Source organism: Myxocyprinus asiaticus, chromosome 33 (genome assembly GCF_019703515.2).
Source record: "Myxocyprinus asiaticus isolate MX2 ecotype Aquarium Trade chromosome 33, UBuf_Myxa_2, whole genome shotgun sequence".
NCBI classification, from domain to species: Eukaryota; Metazoa; Chordata; class Actinopteri; order Cypriniformes; family Catostomidae; genus Myxocyprinus; species Myxocyprinus asiaticus.
Window position 1 is genome coordinate 14,773,716 of NC_059376.1, and position 24,279 is coordinate 14,797,994.

At 38.9% G+C, this 24,279-nt stretch overlaps 1 protein-coding gene across 5 annotated transcripts in view; it reads right to left on the reverse strand.

The window, feature by feature from the left end:
- Window positions 1-24,279, reverse strand: part of LOC127424524 (membrane-associated guanylate kinase, WW and PDZ domain-containing protein 1-like) — a 100,077-nt gene that overhangs the window by 56,029 nt on the left and 19,769 nt on the right. For all 5 annotated transcript variants that reach the window (XM_051669838.1, XM_051669837.1, XM_051669836.1 and 2 more), the window contains exons 2-3: window positions 16,873-17,162; window positions 7,731-7,847 (exon numbers count right to left, since the gene is read on the reverse strand). In XM_051669838.1, the coding sequence (XP_051525798.1) occupies window positions 7,731-7,847; window positions 16,873-17,152 (397 nt within the window). In that variant the 5' untranslated portion in view covers window positions 17,153-17,162. The remainder of the gene's footprint in view (window positions 1-7,730; window positions 7,848-16,872; window positions 17,163-24,279) is intronic.

Here is a 24,279-nt window from a genome sequence, read left to right on the forward strand (position 1 = left end):
CTAGTAATTGGGATAAGTGGCTTGAACGCCTATTATTCGCAGTTCGAGAGGTTTCCCAAGCCTCCACAGGGTTTTCACCATTCAAGCTGCTGCATGGGCATTGGCCGCACGGCGTGCTCAACATCAGGCGGGAAGCTTGGGAGAGGTACCTTCAAACAGTAAAAACTAAATTCAGTACGTTCTTGATCTTAGAGCACTCAACACTTTGAGTCAACTAACACAGGAGAATTTGCTCCAAACTCAAGAACGACAAAGCCTACTGTATGATAGGGGCACTTGACTATGGGAATTTTCACCGGGAGACAAAGTGTTGTATTACTCCAAACATCGAGCTCCAAATTACTCGCCAAGTGGCAAGGGCCCTTTGAGGTCACACGATGAGTGGGGATCTCAATTATGAGGTATAACTAACAGATAGAGGTGACACACATCAAATATACCATCTCAATCTCCTGAAATTGTGGAGGGAGGCGGTCCCTGTGACATTGGCAATAATGGTTCCAAAGAGGGCAGAGCTCGGGCTGGAGGTGAACTTAACAGCTAATCATGTCACCCTGGTCACTTGTGGAGACCACCTCTCCCCGTCTCAAGTCAAAGAGGATGCCAAGTTGCAAAAAGAATTTGCAGATGTGTTCTTGCCTCTGCCTGGTCGTACAAACCTCATACAGCACCACATCGAGGCTACGCTTGGGAAGTGGTACGTAGTCGTCCCTACTGACTTCCCGAGCACAATAAAAAAGTAGTTAGGGAAGAATTAGATGCAATGCTCGATATGGGAGTAATAGAAGAATCCCACAGTGATTAGACCAGCCTGGATGTTCTAGTCCCTAAGAGCGACGGGTCAGTACGCTTCTGTGTGGATTATAGGAAAGTCAATGTGGTGTCTAAATTTGATGAATACCCAATGCCTCATATTGATAAGTTGCTTGATTGGTTGGGCACAGCTCACTTTTACTCTACACTGGATTTGACAAAGGAGTATTGGCAGATCCCCTTAACGCTGATGTCCCATGAAAAAATGGCCTTCTCCACACCATTTGGCGTACACCAATTCGTGACACTTCCATTCTGAGTCCTCAGACAACACTCTGCTTATGCCGCTGCCTGAATGACATCATTATATACAGTAATGATTGGCAGCGGCACATGCAGCATCTGAGGGCTGTTCTGAGGTCGCTGCAATGAGCGGGACTCATGGCAAACCCCAAGAAGTGCGCAATTGGATGGGTGGAGGTACGGTATCTGGGGTTACACTTTGGTCACAGACAGGTGTGTCCCCAAATTGATAAGACCGCAGCAATTGCGAACTGCCCAAGACCCAAGACCAAAAAGGAGGTGAGATACTTCCAGGGGCTGGCAGGCTACTATAAAAGGTTTGTGCCTAATTATTCGGATGTCACCAGCCCGCTGACTGATCTCGCTAGGAAGGGAGCTCCAGACCCGGTCCAGTGGACGGAGCAGTGTCGGATGGCTCCCTGACCTGAATCAGGCGGTGGGGGTATATGGAGATGGGGGCGTGGCTGAGCGTTCGTCCGGAGAAAAAGAGAGCAGTAAGGGTTCACACCTGAGCACACTCTTGATGATTAGCAGCTGTGTCTTGTTGCAGAAAGGCTCGGGAGAGCTAGAAAGAGGGGAAGAACAGCAGAGGGGGGGAGTCCAACCTGGGTGTGTGTGTCGTGCTGAAAAGCCAAACTTGTGTGTTTAGACTGAAAAGTCACATTAATAAAAGACTTGATTGTTCACCCGGTCCCAGCTTCCTCCTTTCCACCCAACAACGAACCTTGTTACAGAGTTGCACTAGCATGCCGCTTGTTTACATAGAAAAAAAGCTGCCCGGGAGCATTCCATAGATGGCCGCCGAGTGAACTGACTTTGATAGAGTGAATTTACTTTGATAGTTCTCTAACAAGCATAAAAATACATATCACACAGAAAAATCAGGCCAAAGAGTCCATATTTAAAATTTATTGAATTATTTTTCCTCAATAATTTCAGCAATAAATTAAGTTATAAGTATATTTATCATTATAATATATACTTTACAGCTAGAACACCTGATCTTGGATGGATTTTTTTTTACAAAGCTTGTCACAATGCATTCTTGGATTTTTTTTTGGGGGGGGGGGGCCAAGAATTTTAAATTTGGCCAAAAGAAGGTATTTTAGAAGTCTGCATTATTTCGGGTGACCATACATCCTCTTTTTCCCGGACATGTCCTCTTTTTCGGACCTTAAAAAAGCGTCCGGCCGGGATTTCTAAATTTGTGAAAATGTCCGGGATTCGGCTTTAGTTGCATTATGATGTGCATCTGGTCTAATACCTCATTGTGTGCGCGCGCATATTTGCATTGCTTTAACCCCTCTTTGTAAGTCCCACCTTCTTGCACACCAATTGGTCAATTATAAGAGGCTTGCAGCAACTATTGGCAAAATTCCTGCCTGTCAATCTCTCCGCGAACGCGCAAAGCGCTGTTGTGTTCGGCATCAAACAGTTGCGTGACAGTAGCAGCAATGCCCAAACGAAATTGCAAATTTACAGAAGATTTGCACAAAAAATTCCCATGCTTTCATCCAGGTCGAGATCCATGGGAAGCAGAATGTATGACATGTAAAGCTGACACTTATGTGTCAGTTGCTAATAAAGGTGCAAGTGATTTAGAAGCACACATTAACTCTGAGAAGCATAAAGGGTCAGCAAAAGGTGAAAGTTCATCAGGTAAATTAACAGGCTACTTTTTGCGACCAGGTAAAATTATCACATTGCTTCATTTTCCATGGCCATTCAAAATAATAGTAATAGTAAATGAAGGTACACTCATGGTACATCAAATCATCAAATGTTTTATTTTAGCACATGGACATTCAAAAGAATGTTGGAAATTTTTATTTATTTATATATATTTATGTTATGCTAATAAAGTGACTTTTTCACTGTATTAAAGTTTGCATTCATAGTAACACTGTTTTGAATCCTATTCAACTCTGAGTTGTCATCTTCATAATCACAGTAATTCTGACACAGCGTGAATGCAGCAATATGTCTCCTTCCTTTTGGAACAGCCTCCACATTAGCAGTGTACCACTGATGTCTTTTGGAACAGAGCCCACTCACACAATACAGTGGCTAAAACAAAATAAGATGATATATGATATTATATGATAAATTCACCATACTGTATTACATCCATTATTTACAGTAATAAGCAAGTGAAAACTGACATAAGGATTGAACATTTCTCTGTTTGTTTGGCAAATTCAAGGTCAGGCTTTGACTGTGGCTATTTGCATTTATTTATGTATTTTTTGCCCTTAGATCAAAGCATGATTGCTAATGTATTTATGTCGCCCTAATTACCGTCAATGTAACTGCTGCATATACTGGACAGGTAAAGTATGACTACCAAGCTGGAGGCATCAAGACTGTTTACTCTGCTGTTTTCCATCTCTGTCAGATGACACTAGAGCTTGCACCCAGAGGCAATGACAGGCTGCTCTGTCTACGCTGCTTAACCAAACTAAAGCCCTTTTCTAGATCACAATGAGATATTTACAAAGCTATGCTAAATTAACAGCAGAGTAAACAATTAAAATAACTAGTCAATTTTGCCAAGGCAAACTTTAAATGCTGGCTTGACAAAGCCAATCTTAAAGTTTAAAAAAGTTTTGAAAGCCTTGAAGTTTGATGGTTATATAGGCCTTACATAGTTTTGCTGGTGAACAACATGGCTGGTCCAACAGCTGAACCAAAACCAAACCAGCATAGACCAGCTTGGATCAGCATGGAAATTCATGCTGGTCTAAGCTGGTCTTTACAGCTGGGATATTACCATGAAGTGTTGCCTCTCTTTACATTACAAGTTCAAACACGATGGATGACTGAAAATTAAAACTGCACAACAGCTTTATCCAAAATAATTACAGTAAATCAGTAACTGAGAGCATTAAAGTTTTCAAGTGAAGACAAAAGTTGGGAGCTGTAGGTACCCAGCTATGGGAGCCTTCAAGCACCGATTGAAACAAACTGAGAGGAAAATAACCAGATCAGGGTGTTTTGTGTTCATTGTCCTGTTAGCATTGGGATAATAAATGTTTGAGGGTGTACATGTGAGAGCACCACTTGTGAATCTTGAGAGTGTGTTGCTTGTGTGTTGCTGTATCCCAAATTATGCTTGTGTGTTTGGCACAGCAAAAGATAAGTTTAAAGGCATGCTTGCAGTCTGTGTTTGTGTGTGCATATATGTGTTTCGGCTCTCTTAGCAAATACACTAGTACACGACGGGCAGCGTCAAGCTCGACATGACCTAATTCACTTTAAATCAGAGATTACCCCACTCAAGTCTACATAACCATTCAAACACACTCACACATATGTACACAAACACATTCACAGAGCCAGACCATGCGCCTATATGTTCTCTGGGTGAACTACGAGTGTGGCAACAGAAAACAATTGAGCAAATGTAGTAATTGGAAGCATTACACACACTGCATGAATAATAATTAGAAGGAGAGGAGTTGATGAAAGAAAAAACAAATAGAGAGTCAGCATCATTTGGAAAGTCTCAGTCGTCTTATGGCTGGGTATCACCCAGGGGCATAACTAGAAGGAGGGCAGGGTGGGTAGCCACCCTATTGCCCAGGGTGAGAGGGGGCCCGAAACGGTCAACCAAAAGAAACCATAAAAATTACAGCGGGCCTGAGGTGTGATGAAAAATGAACAAGGCCCCCCAAAGGAGGGAGTCCGACAGTTTCTTTGCACTGGGGCCCGCAAGATCCAAGTTACGCCACTGGTATCACAGATATATACTGACAATATAAGGGTGATTCTGACAAAACCTGTAAATAAAATGTCCCGGTCACATTTAACCCTATATTTAACCCCAATATAATGTCCATCACAATATGATAATAAAGTAATATTACATGAGCAAGAGTGCAGCCCTACAACAGGCAATAACAGCCATGCTGATTTAGGGCCATAAAGCATGACTGTGAGTGTGATATTGCTTTTATAAAACAGTTCAAATAAAAAATTAGGAAAAACGAAGGACTGTCACAAAAAAATGCATTTGCGCATGGAACTACTTTCTTACGCCACGGATCAGGATCTTCCATTGCTAGTTCAAAAGATGCACACAAGCCTCTGTTACTAATTAAAAAATGTCACTTCAGAACTAATAATGACGGCTTGGGCTGTTTCTTACAAGTTATAAGAGAAACAAGGATTTGCGTGTTTGAGAGAGAGAGAAAGAGAAAGAGAGAGAGAGAGAGAGAGAGAGAGAGAGAGAGAGAGAGAGAGAGAGTGATTACCTGCGTCTGTCATGACTCCCAAGCAGTAGTGTAGTGCTAGTCAGCTTGCTAAAGATAATAGAATTCTGGTCAAATACATCCTATTTTCTCTGTGTAAAAATAGCCATCTGAGAGGGGATCTTCCCTTAGTATTTAGCGGTAGCCAGTGCGCAAGAGTAATTCACTATAGAAACCATTCTCTCCTCCGCAATGTTAAATATTTATATCTCATTCCAAAGCGGAAATTCAGGTAAAAGGTAAGCGCCTTGAGTATGTTTTTGATTACTCCATCTGTTGTGTCTCTCAGCTGTGATGAGTCTAAATGCTGAAGCTGTTTGTTTAATTGTATTTCCCAGCTGTAGTAGTGTAGTAGTAGTCCGATCGATCATGGAGTTCAAGACAATGCTGATGATTTCAAAGAAACCGCTCGCTGACTAAACTTAACTGGCTCATGACACATAAAAATGGTCTTTTGTCGCCACTAGCTGGCTAAATTATTTAATGTCACAGGGAAAAATTAAAAGACACACATAGCTCTTTTACACATCTGTGCTGCTCTTACACTTTAGTTTAAAATACCATGAACATAAGTGGAGTGAAACAAACAGTAAAGTGTCCGAGTGCTGATGGTGTGAGACATCAGTACTCATGGAACGTCTCTCGTCCAATCAGATTCGAGGACTGGAACTAACTGTTGTATAAACATATACATTGGTCAATGTCAATACATTGCAATATAAAAATTGAGTCATACTTCAAACTAAGAGAGACCCTTCACTTTACTTTTGTCAAATATAACGTCCACACTAAGAAATGCCAGTTTCAGAGTTTGCACTTATTTAGATGACCTGCTTCTTTGTTTTTTAACTGCAGGATATTCTAAGGATGCACACATAAAAAAGAAAAATAAAAAAAAAATGTTGATACATGGATCTAAAGTATTGATGCATTATTTTGAGCAAAAGAATATTATTCATATATGATTTCATTGGTACAGCCCTAGTGCGTCCACAATAGTTTCATAGAGTAATAATTCCATTGTAAAAAAAAAATAGCAGAACTTCATCTACTTAACAAAAGCTTATGATTTTGATGGAGGTTAATCCAAATCTGTGTCTTATCTCTGCATGAGGATTAAAATGGCAAAGAAATTAAACAAAATATAATTAGGGCTTTAAAACTCGGGATAAAAGCAGCAGAAAAATTAAGCAACAGGGAGCTGAGCGGAAAAGAGGATGTGAAAGAGAGACGCCTGATAGAAAAGAGCGTGAAAAGCAAAGTGAAAAGCATAGAAGTGTTATGAGGGTGTCTTCCCCAGTTCTTTCTCTCTGTCTTGGAGATATTCCTAAAACACCACCGTGCTCAAAGTGATAGTTCACCCAGAAAAGAAAATTCTCATAATTTACTCACCCTCATGCCATCCCAGATGTGTATGACTTTCTGTCTTCTGCTGAACACAAATGAAGATTTTTAGAAGAATATCTCAGCTCTGAAGGTGCTCATAATGCAAGTAAATGGTGGCCAGAACTTTGAAGGTCCAAAAGGCACATAAAGGCAGCATGAAAGTAATGCATACAACTACAGTGGTTTAATCCATGTCTTCTGAAGCGATATGATAGGTGTGGGTTCAGAAACAGATCTATATTTAAGTCCTCTTTTTACTGTAAATCTACACTTTCACTTCCACATTCTGGTGTGAAAATTTTTCACATTCAGCCATCTACTGGTTGGGGCATGTCAAAGGTGGAGATTTGCAGTAAAAATGGACTTAAATATTGATCTGTTTCTCACCCACACTTACCATATCACTTCTGAAGATATAGATTAAACCACTGGAATCATATGGATTACTTTTATGTTGTCTTTAAGTGCTTTTTGGACCTTCAAAGCTCACCATTCACTTGCATTGTATGGACCTGCAGAGCTGAGATGTTCTTCTAAAAATCTTTGTTTGTGTTCTGCTTAATAAAGAAAGTCATACACATCTGGGATGGAGTAAATAATGAGAGAATTTTCATTTTTGGGTGAACTATCCCTTTAAAAATAAATATCTTTCAACCTTCCCCCTTTTTCTGTCTCTCTTTTCTCTCGTATCCTTCCTTTCTTGCCACAGTGAAACCAGTTGGAGCTGTCGACACCTGCTTTCTAATAAATGGACCCCAATTAACACTTCATAGCAAAAACAGCAGTACCTTGAGTTTGATCATCCTATGTGCAAGAAGGTAAGTATCTGTAGCCCGACTCAACCAGTGGCGTGAGTTTGGGGCGAAAGCCGCAAGACTATCTGTAGGTTTTGGAAACCTGTTTGAAATCAGTCATTATTTTCTAAATTGAATGTCTGGCGATGCTAATGGTGCAAAAATTACACACCTTATCTACTAAGTCTCTTAAGCTTTGAAAGAGTAACTTCTGAGCAATAAAAGGTTCCTCTGGGATACTCACAGGGCACGGCTCTCAGGTAGAGGTTTTCTCGTATCACCTGTTGGAGGTGACTGTCCATGGAACCAGGTGTGAAACATTTGCTCATATATAACCGCAGATCCTTGCATAGAGTTGAGCCTGAGAGAGAAAGACAGACAGAGAATTAGAGAGAGACAGACAGACAGAGAAACAAATATAGAAATTCTTAACACATACCGTGAGAATATCCCATAAATTGACATTAACATTCACAAATAGGCAATGTGCTTACCCACCTCAAAATCCGCAATTCAAAAAAACTGAAGAGTTTGCGAAAATGAACACCCACACACTGAAACATTCTGCTGTAGTCCCTGGAGTTAGTATTGATTAACCTTTGGAGATCTTTGAGGTGTTTCTAACAAATCAACAGAAGCCAGCGTTGTTCTACATTCCAGCCAGAACAGCAAACAGAGACACTAACTAGTGAAGACTACAATGAATTCCAATTTTTACATACAGTATAGAGCCATGTAGTAATATGTAGAAACACATGGGCAATTCCATGCAAATGCCGACCATGTGTTCTTAGCAAAGAAACAAAACCCCTTTTAAATTGTTCATTTATGGCTATTTTTCACTATATAAAAGTTACATAATGAATATTTTAGGGAAATTTCATTGTTTATACACCATATATGAGGTGTGCACCTTCAATGGTTAAACAAGATTTTAAAACAGCTATATCTTATCATTTCAAAGTAATTTTTTTCTCCAATTTATGTCATAAATAAGCATTTTACAGAAAGACAAGAAAATGTCTGAGAAATATATAAGCTCTCTTTTTCATTACAGTGATTTCTTTATTTACCAGGGACACATACTGTATATGTATGTAGTCACTATGCCATTTCAACAATGTTTAAGTGGTTAAAGGGATAGTGAAAAAATGAAAATTCTGTCATCATTTACTTCCAAATCTGCATAACTTCCTTTCTTCCATGGAAAACAAAATGAGATAACCTCAGTCACCATTCACTTTTATTGCGTGTAAAACGGTGTGTTTGATGAAAGGATGAATGACAGTGAGTAAAGGATGAAAGGATTTTGATTTAGTATTTATTTGATTTATTTTTTATTTATTTTGGTGTGACTATTTGTAAATAGCATCAGCCACACAGTGCAGCTATTTGCACCCCAACAGTCTGGTGGAACCACAGAAATATACGACAAACCAGACAATCGCTGCAGTGGCGTGGGGTGTAAAGACGGTGTGACTGTGTTGAATTCTGTCTTTTTTCCCACTCTTTTTCCCATCCGATTTCCTGTTTCACTCTTAATATTTCCTTTAATACTACTTAAAATAATAAATAAAATGTCAATATAAATGAAGTGATTTGGTCACAGTGAATGTTGGGGAGTGCAGAGGGGTCTGTCGATCGCACTCGTTCCCTTCCTCTTACTCCCGCGGCTCGGCATCGCTTGTGTGGAGATTGCATCACTGTATTACTAAGTCATTTTGTAGAAGTCAAGTTTTTTGGCAGAAACTATAGTTTTAATGCAATTAACCATGGTGTTACTACAGTAATATGGTTTTAATAAAGTAACCATGGTTAATTTTGTGATTACTGTACATTTACAACAAAATACCATGGTGAATACATGGTTACTGTAGTAAAACCAAGTTGTTTTTTTCTAAAGCCCAATGCACACTGTACTATTTTGGCCACGATTCTGCCATCCGAGACAAATTTCGGGAATCCTAAAGGATTTCTGTCATCGTAGGGCAAAATCGTCAATCTTACAACATTCAGTGTGACACGTTCACCGACGGCCGATTAATAGCCTTTGTGATGATCTTTAGCCTCCGACAAAGTTCTGGCAGTGTCAGAAACCTGCTCTGCGTCTGCACCACCATAGCAACATTTGTGCCCGGTTTTCACTCTACTCAAACCCTTTCAATGCTTTTTCTTCTTTTCATTTTAGATAAAAAGTTCAAATAAATAAATAAGCAGAAAATACTTGGAGAAAATATGAAAGCATTATTCCCTGAATTAAATAAATACAGAGCTTACAAAATGAAAATAAACAAATTATTGCATTTTCTTTACAACTTTATTTTAATTACTATTTTACTTTTAATAAATTTACTTTAAACATCTGTAAACTTCTTTAGTTAAGATTTACACCACTCCAAAATTTTGCGTGGCCGATAGGTTACTAATCTAAAAGACGAGAAAGATGTACTATAAACCACCTTTTTTGTTTCTCCAATGTCAACGGAGAAGTTTGTCATTTTTCGGGCCACAAGTCTTTTAATTTCCACAATGAATATTTGCTTGTTTTTTTGTTTTTTTCTCCCCAGTTTGGAATGCTCAATTCCCTATGCACTCTAAGTCCTCATGGTGGCGTAGTGACTCAATCCTGGTGGCGGAGGATGAATCTCAGTTGCCTCCACATCTGAGACAGTCAATCCGCAAATCTAATCACGTGGCTTGTTGAGCGCGTTACCGCGGAGACATAGCATGTGTGGAGGCTTCACGCCATACACCGCGGCATCCACGCACAACTAACCACGCGCCCCACCAAGCGAACCACATTATAGTGACCACGAGGAGGTTACCCCCATGTGACTCTACCCTCCCTAGCAACTGGGCCAATTTGGTTGCTTAGGAGACCTGGCTGGAGTCACTCAGCACACCCTGGGATTCGAACTCGCAAACTCCAGGGGTGGTAGTCAGAGTCCCCTGAATATTTGCTTGTTGTAGCTAATTATTACTGTAGGCTACCTCCCGCACTCGCGTTCATTCTCAACGAATTTTTTTGCTCGTGATGGAGTGGTATTGGAGCAACGGTCATGCTGATGTCCTGACTTTCAGTAAAAAAAATGCCCCTCCGAGGCGGGCAAATCTCGCCTTTTCGCTTCTATTCCGCAATGCTTCCATAACGTGAGTCACATTCACTGATCGGGATGATTGGGCCCACAGTCAGCTACGATGTGTATCGTACAGTCTGACATATTATCGCACAGTGTGCAATGGCGATATCAATGCATTCATATCGTACAGTCTGATAAGCAACAATCTTAAAGGACTGTAAAAATCCTACAGTGTATAGCGGGTTTAAGGTAAGGTTAAGGTTAGGTTTAGGGGTAGTGGTTAAAGTAGTGTGTCTGTGGGACCATTAAAAAACACAATAAACACACTGCAATGATGCCCATATACTATATGTTTGTATTTAAATATGGGTGCAAATAGTATCTGACACTATTTGCACCAGGGTTGAGGTGCAAATAATATCTGCCACTATTTGCACTGGGGTGCAAATAGCATCTGCCTTTATTATTTTGGTTAATTGACCTTTAAGTTTATATCACACAAACATTATTCATATAATTAAGTTGAAACCCTTTGTATGAAAACTAACTTATATATCCAGGTTACAATGAAAAGTGTGCCACGGAGATACACTCTCTCACACACACATAGCCTTGCATTAAAGTGACAAAATGTCAAACGAACACACACACAGTCTTGGCACAACTAGCCAGTACTCCACTCAACATGACCGATCTCTTCATTTCATCTGCTGTGGTTTATGGTTAGCCCACTTGGCTGTTGTAGATTAACAGGGTGCATTTGATCCAATCAAAATGACAGACCAACCCCCACTCCACATCTCATAGCAATAAAACTTAGCTCACAGTTCTCAAAAAGGAACATAAGCACTGCAACCTCATGCACACCCACACAAAGCATACAGCTATGATATGATCACTGTGATATTATGAGAGGATGAGCTGGTCTGTTGTTCTACTCAAACTATATAAAATTATTTACATAAACTATTAAACAATTGCTTCTAGTCTGTCTACACTGAACATATTTAAACTTTAATGGAAAGTTATGAGGAGCAGGATTTTAGGCTAACAAGAACTCACAGTGGGCGGGGCTACCTGGCGTATCCCTGCAGAAATATAAACCAAGTGGACCACAAAAATGCTCTGTCGCTCAACACTTGCCGAGGATGGTTAGGAAACAAACTTTGAATAACAAGGCAGATATACCTTTTATCATGTGTCGGTTTATCGCATTGTACCTGGTTAGGACACAGTGTAAGGGATTTTTCAATATGTCTAACCCTAAAGTCCAAAGTATACTTATGTTTTTACGTGTAAGCTACCATATATGTGTCATCAGCAGGTTACGCCTGCATTCACTGCTCTATCATACGCATTTGTATGCGTCCTCTGCACATGTGCAAGAGATTGACTGCAGTAACGTGGGTCAACCTGCTGGCAACTTGTAAAGTTGGGCCATTGCTTTCAAGTAGTCGAAGAGGAGGGTGAAAACTACCGATACAAACAACAGAGGAAGAAGTAGTAAGGGCTGTCATACAGAAGTACTGATTGTGCTTCTCCACGTTCATTTCTTGCAGCAACATCAGGTATGGTGGAGTATCACAAATCAGTCGCATTTGCATGTGTCAAACGCATCTGTCCATGCATAAGGTCAATGGAGTATACTCTGAAAGGCTAAAGCGCTCGACTGCTAGGTCTCGTGTGCAACCAAAGGATACCTGAGCTTTAAAGGGACAGTTTACCCCAAAATTAAAATTCTCATCATTTACTAACCCTCATGCCATCCAAGATGTGTATGGCTTTTTACTTCTGCAGAACACAAATGAAGATTTTTTGAAGAATATCTCAGCTCTGTAGGTCCAAACAATGCAAGTGAATGGTGACCAGTATTTTAAATCAGTATTCAAAAATCACATAAAGGTTGAATAAAAGTAATCCATAAGACTCCAGTGGTTAAATCCATATCTTCTAAAGTGCTAGGATAGATGTGGGTGAGAAACAGGTCAATATTGAAGTAATTTTTTACTATAAATCTGTACCTTTAAACAGCCCTGACCAATAGATGGCGATATGCATGAAGAATGTGAATTGCCAAAAAACAAAAGAAGAAGAATCTGAAAGTGGAATTTTATGGTAAAAAATGACTTAAATATTGATCTGTTTCTCACCCACACCTATTATATCGCTTCTGAAGATGCTGACTGTGATTTTTGGACCTTTAAAGTTCTGGCCACCATTCACTTGCACTGAGAGGACCCACAGAGCTGACGTAATTTTCCAAAAATCTTTGTTTGTGTTCTGCAGAAGAAAGAAAGTAACACACATCTGCGATGGCATGAAGGTGAGTGAATAAGGAGAGAATTTTCTTCTTTGGGTGAACTATCCCTTTAAGTATTACTCATAGATTTTCTCATAAGCTTTGGCTACATTTTCGAATGAGAATTATTTTTTTTTCAAAACATTAAGTTCAAATCTCTGAACAATTATTTTCTTGTTCACACCAGATTTGAATTTCTTATTCATTTAAGCAAATTGCACGTGTTTTGGCACGTGTGCAAAAGAGAAAGTACAATTGGCTACAATTTGTACTATAACTAAATGCTGATCAAAACTGATGAGCTGATTCTCGGTGAAATTGTCATACTCTTCACAACTTCTAAATATGTGAGCCATCACATGCCAAATGATCAATTCAATTATCAAAATCAGTTAGACATACATGTATATTCCATAAATATCTATGACATGGAATGTTTTTTCATTGTTTAAGGTTTTTCTTTTTTTTTTTTTTTCATGGATGTCATTTTGTGGCAATTTTCTGTTCACTATATATGACTTTACATGTAAATGTATATGTGTAAAAATGGACATGCAAATGTGAATTTTCTGTTTTCATATAACACATTGTCACAAAAATTAATTTACTGTATACATACAAATGCGCATATCCTTCTTCTGTGTACTACAGTATTGTACAGTATTGACTTTTCCCAGTAAACTTTTACCTACTGTTGAAATCGGTATCTAAATAGCTCAGTGTGATACACAATAACATTCAGCTAGACAAAACTGACATTCTTGTATAGTACAGTAAGCAGTCAGTGTCAACAAAAAAGTAGAACAAAAATGAAATTTGTATATAACAAACATTTCCAGGGTTGACTGTCATGGTGAAAAAACATCTGAACATTTTGACCAGTACGGCTCACACGATGACAAAAAAACGTTTCATTTTGGTGGCATTGGCCAATTTACTGACACAATAACTAGGTTTTGAAACATGAATTAAATGTTTTGGGTGAGTTACTACATTTTGCAGACATGCAATAGAGTTGTAATGTCCCATAAAACAGTTGTGACAATTGAACTTACAGTTTAGAGAATGTTAAGACTTTCAAACAATGAGCCATAGCGATTGAGAAAAACTGTAAACATTAGTGCATAATGCGTCCTACACCGTTTGTGCTACGGAGATGAATGATAGCTTAAATTGTGTGGCTTGTTGAAGAAAGATGTGCTTTTACTTTTCTTAGTAATCAAATTTATGACTTTTGCTTGGCGGACAATTAAAAGGGGCAAAAAAACACTGAAGGAGGGACAACTTTATCTTGGGACCAGAATATTGTAGAGACTTGAGAGTGGGGTCTTTTTACTTGGGCTAATAAGTGACCTAGCAACTACCAAGAACACTAACAACCACCTAGGAATGCTAAAGCAAACACCTAGACCTCATTAGCAACCACATAACAGTGCACAAACAATCACTCAAAACATCTTTGCAACTGCCTAACACAGCAACCACCCAGAACACCCTTACCACCTAGAAACACCCTAGCAACCACCTAGAATATGCTAGCAACCACATAGCACTGCACAAACAACCATTTAGAATGCTTTAGCAACTGCCTAACAATGACCTAACAATCACCCAGAACACCCTGAGAATGACCTAGGAACACACTAGCAACCAACTGAAACAGGTTAGCAACAGAGCACAACAGTGCCCCGCCCACTTATTCAGTCTGGGTTCCGGAAGTATTTTTCCCATTAATTTTTTACAAAGGCTTTTTATAAAAATTCTCCATAAAGTTGTAAGCCAAGAACCATACCAACCAGCTCCGAGGTGAATCACAACATTACAAACATGTTTTGAGGCAATAAAGCATTTGAAAATCTGACAAAAAGACAAAGGTACAAGGCTGTGTACCGTCTTTCACAATGGTACAACCTACAATCCCATGAAGCATTGCGAATCATGTAATTGATTAAAAAACTATGGGAATATATCAAACTATTGATTTTAGGTTGTTGATTATAAGTATACAAACAATATATTTTATGTTTATTGTAACATATTCTGATATGTACAATTAGATAAGTAGTTTAAAGGTAAAGGGAGACCGACTCGATTACATCACTCACAGTGCATTATGGGACTGGGCATCGCTCTGAGGCAAATTTAGCAGGGTTCGTTTGCCACGGTTCTCTGATTGGTGAACCGTTCTCTGCTGTACTATGGGTAATGTAGTTGTTTACCAGTAATTCCACTATCAAATACACTATTTTAACAATGAAGTTGAAATAATGCAGATGGATGGCTTCAACAAAATCATATACCATAGATGAACAACCTCAGAGCTCAGGTAGATCTGACTAGTTATTGCTGAAAATCAATTAGTCTAAGGAAAAATTGAATGGGATTTTTACTTCCGGAACCAGACTGTTGCGCTTTACTATGTCGCATCATACAAACAACCATTTAGAACACCTTAGCAACTTCATAACAACGACTTGGCAACCACCCAGAACACCCTTGAATCGTGTTGGCAGGTTTAGCACGGGCGGACACCACTCACTTTTTCTTCAGAAAATGTACAAATCTAGTTAAATTATTTATTATTCAATACCAATTCAGTAAATTGCAGAAGTCCAAAATCTGCATAAAACATTGCAAATGAAACTTTGTCTAAATGAAGACAATCCTCAAAGGCCTTTACTTTCATCAATCCCACTGTTTGGGAGACAAGAGCTGAATTAAAAAGACTTGGATGCTTTTCAGCTGGGATAATACACATTGATCTTCTTCAAAACAGACATGCCAGAATTAGCACAAAGCTTCTCTTTACTGTGGCAAATGTGTTTATATAGGTTACAAGGGCAGATCAGGTTTTAATAATAGAACAATAGAACAAATAATAGCATGATGCATAGGTCTGCATTTCTCGGTTTATGAGAGATTCTCATAAGCTAATACAATGCGCAACATTGTACTGACAAATCTTAATTTAATTCTCTGCAGCTTGTAGTTGGTGTTACAGATGTGAGAACAGCAGAGAGAGAGAGAGAGAGAGAGAAGAATGCAATGGTTGCTCATCAATCTAAGCATAGAGGACAGAGGAAGTCATGGTCAGGTTTGACATATTGGTCCACAAAAAGAAAAAATCATCAATCCCATGACACTGTATGATAAATATCAGCGCCCCCTAAGGGTGACATATAACCCATGTGACACAAATACCCCCATCTTACAACCAGTGACCAAACTCACTACATGAAGGGTTGACAGAAAGATGGATTTTGCTCTGGTTCAGAAAACATCTTTATTCAGTGCTGTCTGGGACTCAGCAGGAATAGTTGGCATAGTTTCAAGGGATTTAATAAGACTAAAATGTAACATTTAAACTTTATGGATATTCATAGATTTAACTTGAAATACATCATTTATTATGAAAGTGAGAGGCACATTAAAATTATGTACTGGTTTTGAAAATTGCTGTCAAAAGTAGATTATAAAGTTTTCTAAGAAAATGTGAGTGGTGCTTGCCAGAGCAAAGGTGTTGCTATGCTGTTGCTAAAGTGTTCTGAGTGGTTGCTAGGTTGTTCTGGGTGGTTACAAGATGTTTGCTTACTGGTCTAAGACAAAATAGCCCATCCCTAAGTCTCTATGGCATTCTGGTTTCTAAAAGTGCCTTGGGTCCCTCCAGTTTAAGAAAGTGATTTTTGGCCCATTTTATCATCTGTCAGGTGAAAATCGGAAGTCTTAGGGCTGAGAAAAGTAACAGCACACTTATCTTTGACATGACACTGGATTTGAGGTATCATTCATGTCCGTATCACAAGCTGTGCAGGATGTGTTACGTGCCAAAATTTAATACGTAGGCTTAGGGTATCTAAAACCCTAACCCTAAGTATGATTAATATTATTAGTGATGCTTAACTTATTAAGCACCACTAACAATAAAAAAGATAAACTGAAAAAACGAAAGAATTAGGAAACAAAAATCCACATTCAAACCACTTACGTAATTCTCAGTGCTAAATTACCTGGAGACACTGTCTTAATGCGGATTGGATGTGGACAGGAGTTTAAGACCCCGCGCATGTCTCCTAAGGTCAGCCCCAAAACAGGAGTTCCCCCAATTTCTAAGATGATATCGCCAACTGTGATACCTCCCCCTGGTGCAGAGGTGACAAATGGGAACTCTCCATAATCGGCTCCGCCCCCAATGAAAATGCCCAGCTCCCCTGAGCTGCCCACCAGGGGTACGATGCTCTCCTGCACTTTGGAGCGCCAGTGCAGTTTCTTCACTGCGGCCTTAGACATTGCAATCGTACTAAGAGAGAGAGAGGCAGAAAGAAAGAGAGAGAGTTAGGAAGGGACAGGAATATGTAGAGAAATTAAATTCATGTCATTAATGACTAGACACAGAAAATCGAGCTGTCAGAACATTAGTGTGCTGGACACAGGAGGAGACCCAATAGTTAGTCTATGCTATTCAATGTCGATACACTGTAAAGATCATTTAGCATTTGCCAACACTTACAGTTATTTTATGATATTATAGTAACACACAACACTATTTTTGGAATATTCAACTTGTTAAATCTGTGACTAAAATGAAGCACATGGATCAGGGAGGGCAGGAGGTCAGTATGTGCCCATGAACCAGTGGTTCTCTGGTGTGTCATCACCCAAAAATGGCTCACAGGTCTGTTTTGATAGGTTTGTGAACAGTAGGGAAAAATAATACTAATTATGATTCAACAAACAAGTAAATAGTAGTGAATAACTTGTGTTTTGAACAAAAATTGGCCAGTTAGTTTGTGCATTTCTTCTTACCCAGCAAAAATAGTTCAATAAGAAGCCAAAGCATGAAACACAACTCGCTCTCAGCACTGCTTTCACTCTGGTTTTGAATGAATGTTTTTTGAACAAGTCTTTCAAGTGAATGAATTGTTCTCATTCACTTCCATTATTCTGGTGGTGAACGACTCAGAATCATTTGAGTCAATGATTGAAAGAAAAAAAAAAACTATCATGTATTGCCACTTAGGGGCGTAAATATGTAATCATTCTAGAGAAATTGCCACTTAACGAATCAGTGCACTAAATCAAAACAATGAATCAATATCCCCACCACTATTTGGAAAGCTGAGAACAAAAACAAGCAGAGTGAAACAAATAGTGAAGTGTCTTGGTGCTGTTGGACTGTATATCAGCACTCTTGGAATGCCACTTGTCTAATCAAGTAAAATAGTAGTAAAAATATAGTAAAATATAGGTTGATCAGCTTTTACTGTAAAATCTCATCAGATGTAACTTGTTCACGTCGAAGTCCGTGGGTCTTATCAATCTCTGTGATTTTTGGTGCAATTTTGACATTTCGTAATATGGTTAATAATTACTGTATTTGGCCCATTGTTAGTTCCAAGTGCTAGGCTGGTAAATTAAACTTCCGGTGATGCTTATGTGTTTACAAAATGTTTACTATGTCATGTTAATAGTTTTGTATATTGTTGCCTAAGCAGTTCATGGTGATAGTAATTTAAAATTAAAATTTAAGTTGTGAAGCAAACCAGGACCAATGCCCTAAACAACACAGAGTATGTTCTCATTTCTAAATGGGCTGCAAGCACCCTCCAGACAAAACATCAGATGCCCTCTTTGTGGGAGGCACAATGAACACTACACCAACTTGCTTCATCAAAACAGGTGGAGGAGATCTTCAATGCAAAAAAAATTTATTTGAAGCAAAACACCTACAGTGGCCCCAAAAAGCACTTTGACACAAAACACACTGAAATTTTGCATAAATGGCTAAGAAAAGGAAAGTTGCCTTTAGAAAAGGTCTAGCATCACTTGTTTACAGATTCCATTTGGTTTAATATTTAAAAATACTAAGAAATATACACATTGTGTGTGACTTAATTCTCCAAATACATTTTGGAGCCACTGTATCGTGTATTTTCAACAAAACACTCTAGAACTGTAATACTGGGGCATGTGCTCGGTCATAATATTTACCAGAACATTAGGTTGCATACACAAAATTACTATTACATAATGTAAACACAAAGCTTATCGAAAAGATGATTCACCGCTGTATTGTGTTCTGAAGAAAATCATTTGGGTTTGGAACGACATGAGGGTGATTAAATAATGACTGTAATTTCATTTTAGGTTGAACTATTCCTATAAACATTGGTTCAAAAAATTCTCTGAATTTACAAGAACATATTAATTACTGGCTACATAATAATTATAGGCCTAAATTACATAAATAAAACAAACTTCTCTTTAATAGATGCATTAAAAGTCACACAGGTTGCTGAAATTGTCACCCACTCCTTAGAGTGAAACAAATTCAAGTCACTCAGCAACACTTATCGAGTTTCAGCTTTCTTTGGTAAAATTCAAGTGGACAGACCCTCTGATGTGAGCGTGACAGACCTCAAATCAAAGAGACTTGAATGTTTAAAGCTCAGAGCTTAAACATGCAGAGATGCCCCACTAAGTGACAGTTGGCCCTGCGAGTGCGAGGGGCAGGTGCAGTCTGAGCGAGAGCGCCTTGAGACATGAGAGTATTGGAGCAGAACTGTCATTCCCTCCTCACCCCCATCTAATCTCACACTCCAGAGAGACTTTAAAGCGACGGTGACGTGTAGATGTCCAGCGAGAAACAGATAGGGGGAAGAGCGAAATAATCAGAGGGGGAGATGAAGACAGGACAGATGACGAGGGAGCACGAGGGGCTGACAGAATTAAGAAATGAACGTGAGAGGAGGGCAGGGAGTCAGGTCATGCAGGAAAAGAAAGAAAATGCAGAGGTAGGTTAGTTAGGACTGATGCCAGATAGAGGAAGAGATAACTGGGGAGAAGAGAGGATAAGGATGAGATAAGATAAGATAAGATAAGATGGGGGGGGGGGGGGCATAGGGGGGCAGCCAAAGAGGATAAACCAGATCAAGTGGTCAACAAGTAAAAAGAGAAGGAAAGTTCTACTGCCTTAAAAACAAATAATCATTGGTTAATGCGTTCAGTGTTTGCAAGGGCTGATTCTTTTAGAATGGCATAAGTTTGGTTTTATTTTAAACATAAAATTCACAAAGCCCTTAAAGAAATAGTTCACCCAAAAATTTAAATTCTCTAATTTACTCACCCTCATGCCATCTCAGATGTGTAGAACTTTCTTTCATCTGCATAACACAAACAAAGATTTTTAGAAGAATATATCAGCTCTGTAGGTCCATACAATGCAAGTGAATGGTGGCCAGAACTTTGAAGCTATAAAAAACACATAAAGGCAGCATAAAAGTAATCCAGTGGTTAAATCCATGTCTTCTGAAGCAATCTAATCCGTTTTTGGTGAGAACAGACCAAAACATAACTCCTTTTACACTTTAAAATTGACATCAGCAGTCTCCTTGGCGATTGTGATTTCAAGCACTTCCTAGCGCCATCTAGCGCTCTGTGCATGCTTTAAGTACTAGGAAGTGTAATCGAGCTTGAAATCATGTTTGTGCCAAGAGACTGCAATGGCAAGATGTACAGTGACAGAGGAATTACATTTTGGTTTGTTCCCACCCAAAACTGATTATACTGCTTCAGAAGACATGGATTAAATCACTGGAGTCGTATGTATTAGTTATATTGTGCCTTTATATGCTTTTTGGAGCTCCAAAATTCTGGCCACCATTCACTTGCATTGAATGGGCCTACAGAGTTGAAATATTCTTCTAAAAATCTTTGTTTGTGTTCTGCAGAATAAAGAAAGTCAAACATATCTAGGATCGCATGAGAGTAAATGATGAGAGAATTTTCATTGTTGGGTGAACTATTCCTTTAAAATAGCACCTGGTGGATAGAAAAGCTTTTTACACTGTTTCTACAACCATAAAACACAAATTTATAGCTTATAGCTAGATAGCACTTTAGTTCACTTTCGGCAAAATCGCAAACTCGCCTCTTAATTGTCTCTGTAACGTAATCACCATCAGGGGGTCTGAGAAAGATCAATATTTCCTAATTGGTGATTGTTACAGTAGTAACCAGGGGTCAGATGGAGGTGCAGTCAACCTTACTGGCGCAGTAGTAACCATGGTTAATGCATCCGCGTGTCCCCTCCGGCTGACCGGCCCACAAGGCTTAATGAGGCTAATTAAACAGCATGAGCAGCATCTGAGGAGACATGACTAATTGTTTCCAATCGAGCAATTGGCCGATTGGTCATTTATCCTGCCCCACCCCCCAGAGATCTGGCAGCTGATAGGAGAATTCTTTTTTTTTTTTTTTACAGTCGCTACAGAGACAGAGATAGACTGAGCCAGGCTCCACACAGGCTGCCTTTGGCACAGGAAGAGGAGTCCTGGATATGACCTTGGAGCAGGCAAGCTCAGGTGTCCATGAACGGAAAGCCGGGATAACACCAAGTATACAAATACACAAACATGTCCTTCTTTTTCCTTTTCTTTCACATACACACATTAAAGGGATAGTTCACCCAAAAATGAAAGTTATGTCATCATTTACTCACTCTCATGTGTTCCAAACCCATATAAAATTTTTCCTCCAGTGAACACAAAAGGAGATGCAGAATGACAGATAAAGACTGAGCCTAACATTTTCATTTTTTAAGTTAACTATCCTTTTAAGGTTGGAAGTTCACTGACAGAAGGCATTGTTGGTATTTGGGTTGTTTGTTATTGAAATAACTAACAGTCAATGGGTAGGGATGAGTCATTTGTTATGTGAGATCAAATGAAAGGCATCCGGGCCATGGCAAAGTCATGCATGTATATACACAGACATGCACACACACACTATATATCCCTTCTCGATTCCCTTCTCCTCTCTCTCTCTCTGTCCAGCTGTGAGACCTTCAGTAACTCTGCACATGAAACAAGGACGGGAGGCACTTTCAAATATGTTCTTTTATATTCTTATTAGCACTGTTGTTAAAAGGGTTAATCTATTTTATTTTATTTTTTAAAGTATATATATATATATATATATATATATATATATATATATATATGTAGTCAAGTGGAGAAATTTCATGTAATTTAACTCTAGTCATAAATTGGACATGGCCCCTTTAAGAACTGGAGTTTCGCAACACCTGCTTTCCGGCACTTTCTCTTGTTGCGCATGTGTGTTGGTTAGAGACATGAGAACATACATTGTGCAAGAGAGCTCCCAGTTTTGTTCATCAGTTGAGAATTCCTTGGGCAAATATCAAATTTTACACAAAATGCTTATAAATTGCATTAAATATGTGTTCAGAAGAGTTGTATGTTAAAATGTAGTGTTTGTTGTGGATAATTGTTGAAGGATGCATATGGATTGCATGTGTGGAGTTTGACCACGTTATACACACATGTGAAGACTGGGTATGTAAATTTAGTATTAATCATACTTCACTTAAATGATTTATAGCCCAGTGTTTTCCAGTTAAGTGAATAAGTGTAATACGTGTTATATGAGAAAATATGAGTGGTATTGTTAAAACTGTTATACATGTCCTTAAAGAGGGATTTAAACATAAGTTACAGTAAATGCATAAAATGTTTTGAGTGATTTAAGCAAACACTTAAATGCATAAAATGCTGTGAATGAGATAAGCATGTATTACAGTTTTTCTCAATTGCTTTGGCTCAATTCTCAAATGAGAATTATTTTTTTCAAAACATTAAGTTCAAATCTCTGAACAATAAGTTTCTTGTTCACACCAGATTTGAATTTCTTATTCATTTAAGCAAATTGCACGTGTGTTGGCACATGTGTGCAAAAGAGTAAGTACAATTGGCTACAATTTGCACTATAACTAAATGCATATGGCTTGCTGATCAAAACTGATGAGCTGATTCTCAGTGAAATTGTCACTCTTCACAACTTCTAAACATTCTTTCATCGTGTGAGCCATCACATGCAAAATGATCCATTCAATTTTCAAAATCAGTTAGACATACATGTATATTCTATAAATATCTATGACATGGAATGTTTTTCATTGTTTAAGGTTTTTTTTATTTTTATTATTATTTCATGGATGTCATTTTGTGGCAATTTTCCGTTCACTATATATGACTCTTATATATGTAAGAAGTGTGTAAAAATGGACAAGAAAATGTGAATTTTCTCTTTACATGTAACACATTGCAACAAAAATAAATTTACAACATATACCAATCAGACACAACATTAAAACCACCTGCCTAATATTGTGTAGGTCCCCCTCATGCTGCCAAAACAGCGGCAACCCGAATCTCAGAATAGTATTCTGAGATGATATTCTTCTCACCACAATTGTACAGAGTGGTTATCTGAGTTACCATAGACTTTGTCAGTTCGAACCAGTCTGGCCATTCTCTGTTGACCTCTCTCATCAACAAGGCATTTCCTTCCGCAGAACTGCCGCTCACTGGATGTTTCTTGTTTTTGGCACCATTCAGAGTAAATTCTAGAGACTGTTGTGTGTGAAAATCCCAGGAGATCAGCAGTTACAGAAATACTCAAACCAGCCCGTCTAGCACCAACAATCATCCATGTGATTATCTAATCAGCCAATTGTGTGGCAGTGGTGCATAAAATCATGCAGATACTGTGCCTCTGACATCACATCCCTTTTGATTTACGGCTATCAAGCTACTACATTTGCTAAGAAATACATGAAATAACACAGTTTTGGTGTCAGTACTCTTTTTCCTCCTAATTTGGAATGCCCAATTCCCAGTGTGCTTTTAAGTCCTCGTGGTCATGTAAGTGATTTGCCTCAATTTGGGTGGCGGAGGACAATTCCCAGCTGCCTCTGTGTCTGAGACCATCAACCTGTGCATCTTATCACCTCACCATGCGCACCACTGAGAACAAACCACATTATAGCAACCATGAGGAGGTTACCCCATGTGACTCTACCCCTCCTAGCCAATTTGGTTGCTTAGGAAAGCTGACTGGAGTCACTCTGCACACCCTGGGATTTGAACTAGTGAGGTAGCGAACTCCAGGGGTGGTAGCCAGTGTCTTTTACCACTGAGCTACCCAGGCCCCCACCCTGGTGTTTTAGGGTGAGGGTTAGGAGTATATGTAAGTACTACTCAAATGTTTCTTTTTGATTATGTTTGCTAAGGTCTTGCGCTTGTGCAGTGCGTCTATATATATATATATATAACTTTCAGACATTACAAAAGCCAGTGTTGTCAAGTGTAACTATCAGTACTCTAATGCAATATTAAATATCACATCCCAACCCAGCCCATCTGCTTGTTGTATATATGGCAAGATCAAGCAAATATATTCCTTGTTACACGCTCAGATGTCTAGAGGTGTCTTTGTGTGAGACAAACTGTCAACTTTGGTTGGTTTGAGATGGCGTGTGCTGTCAAGCACACACACAGAGGGGGCTACACATCCTCATGCTCTCTAGTCAAGACTGTCTGCCTTGCTCAACAGCA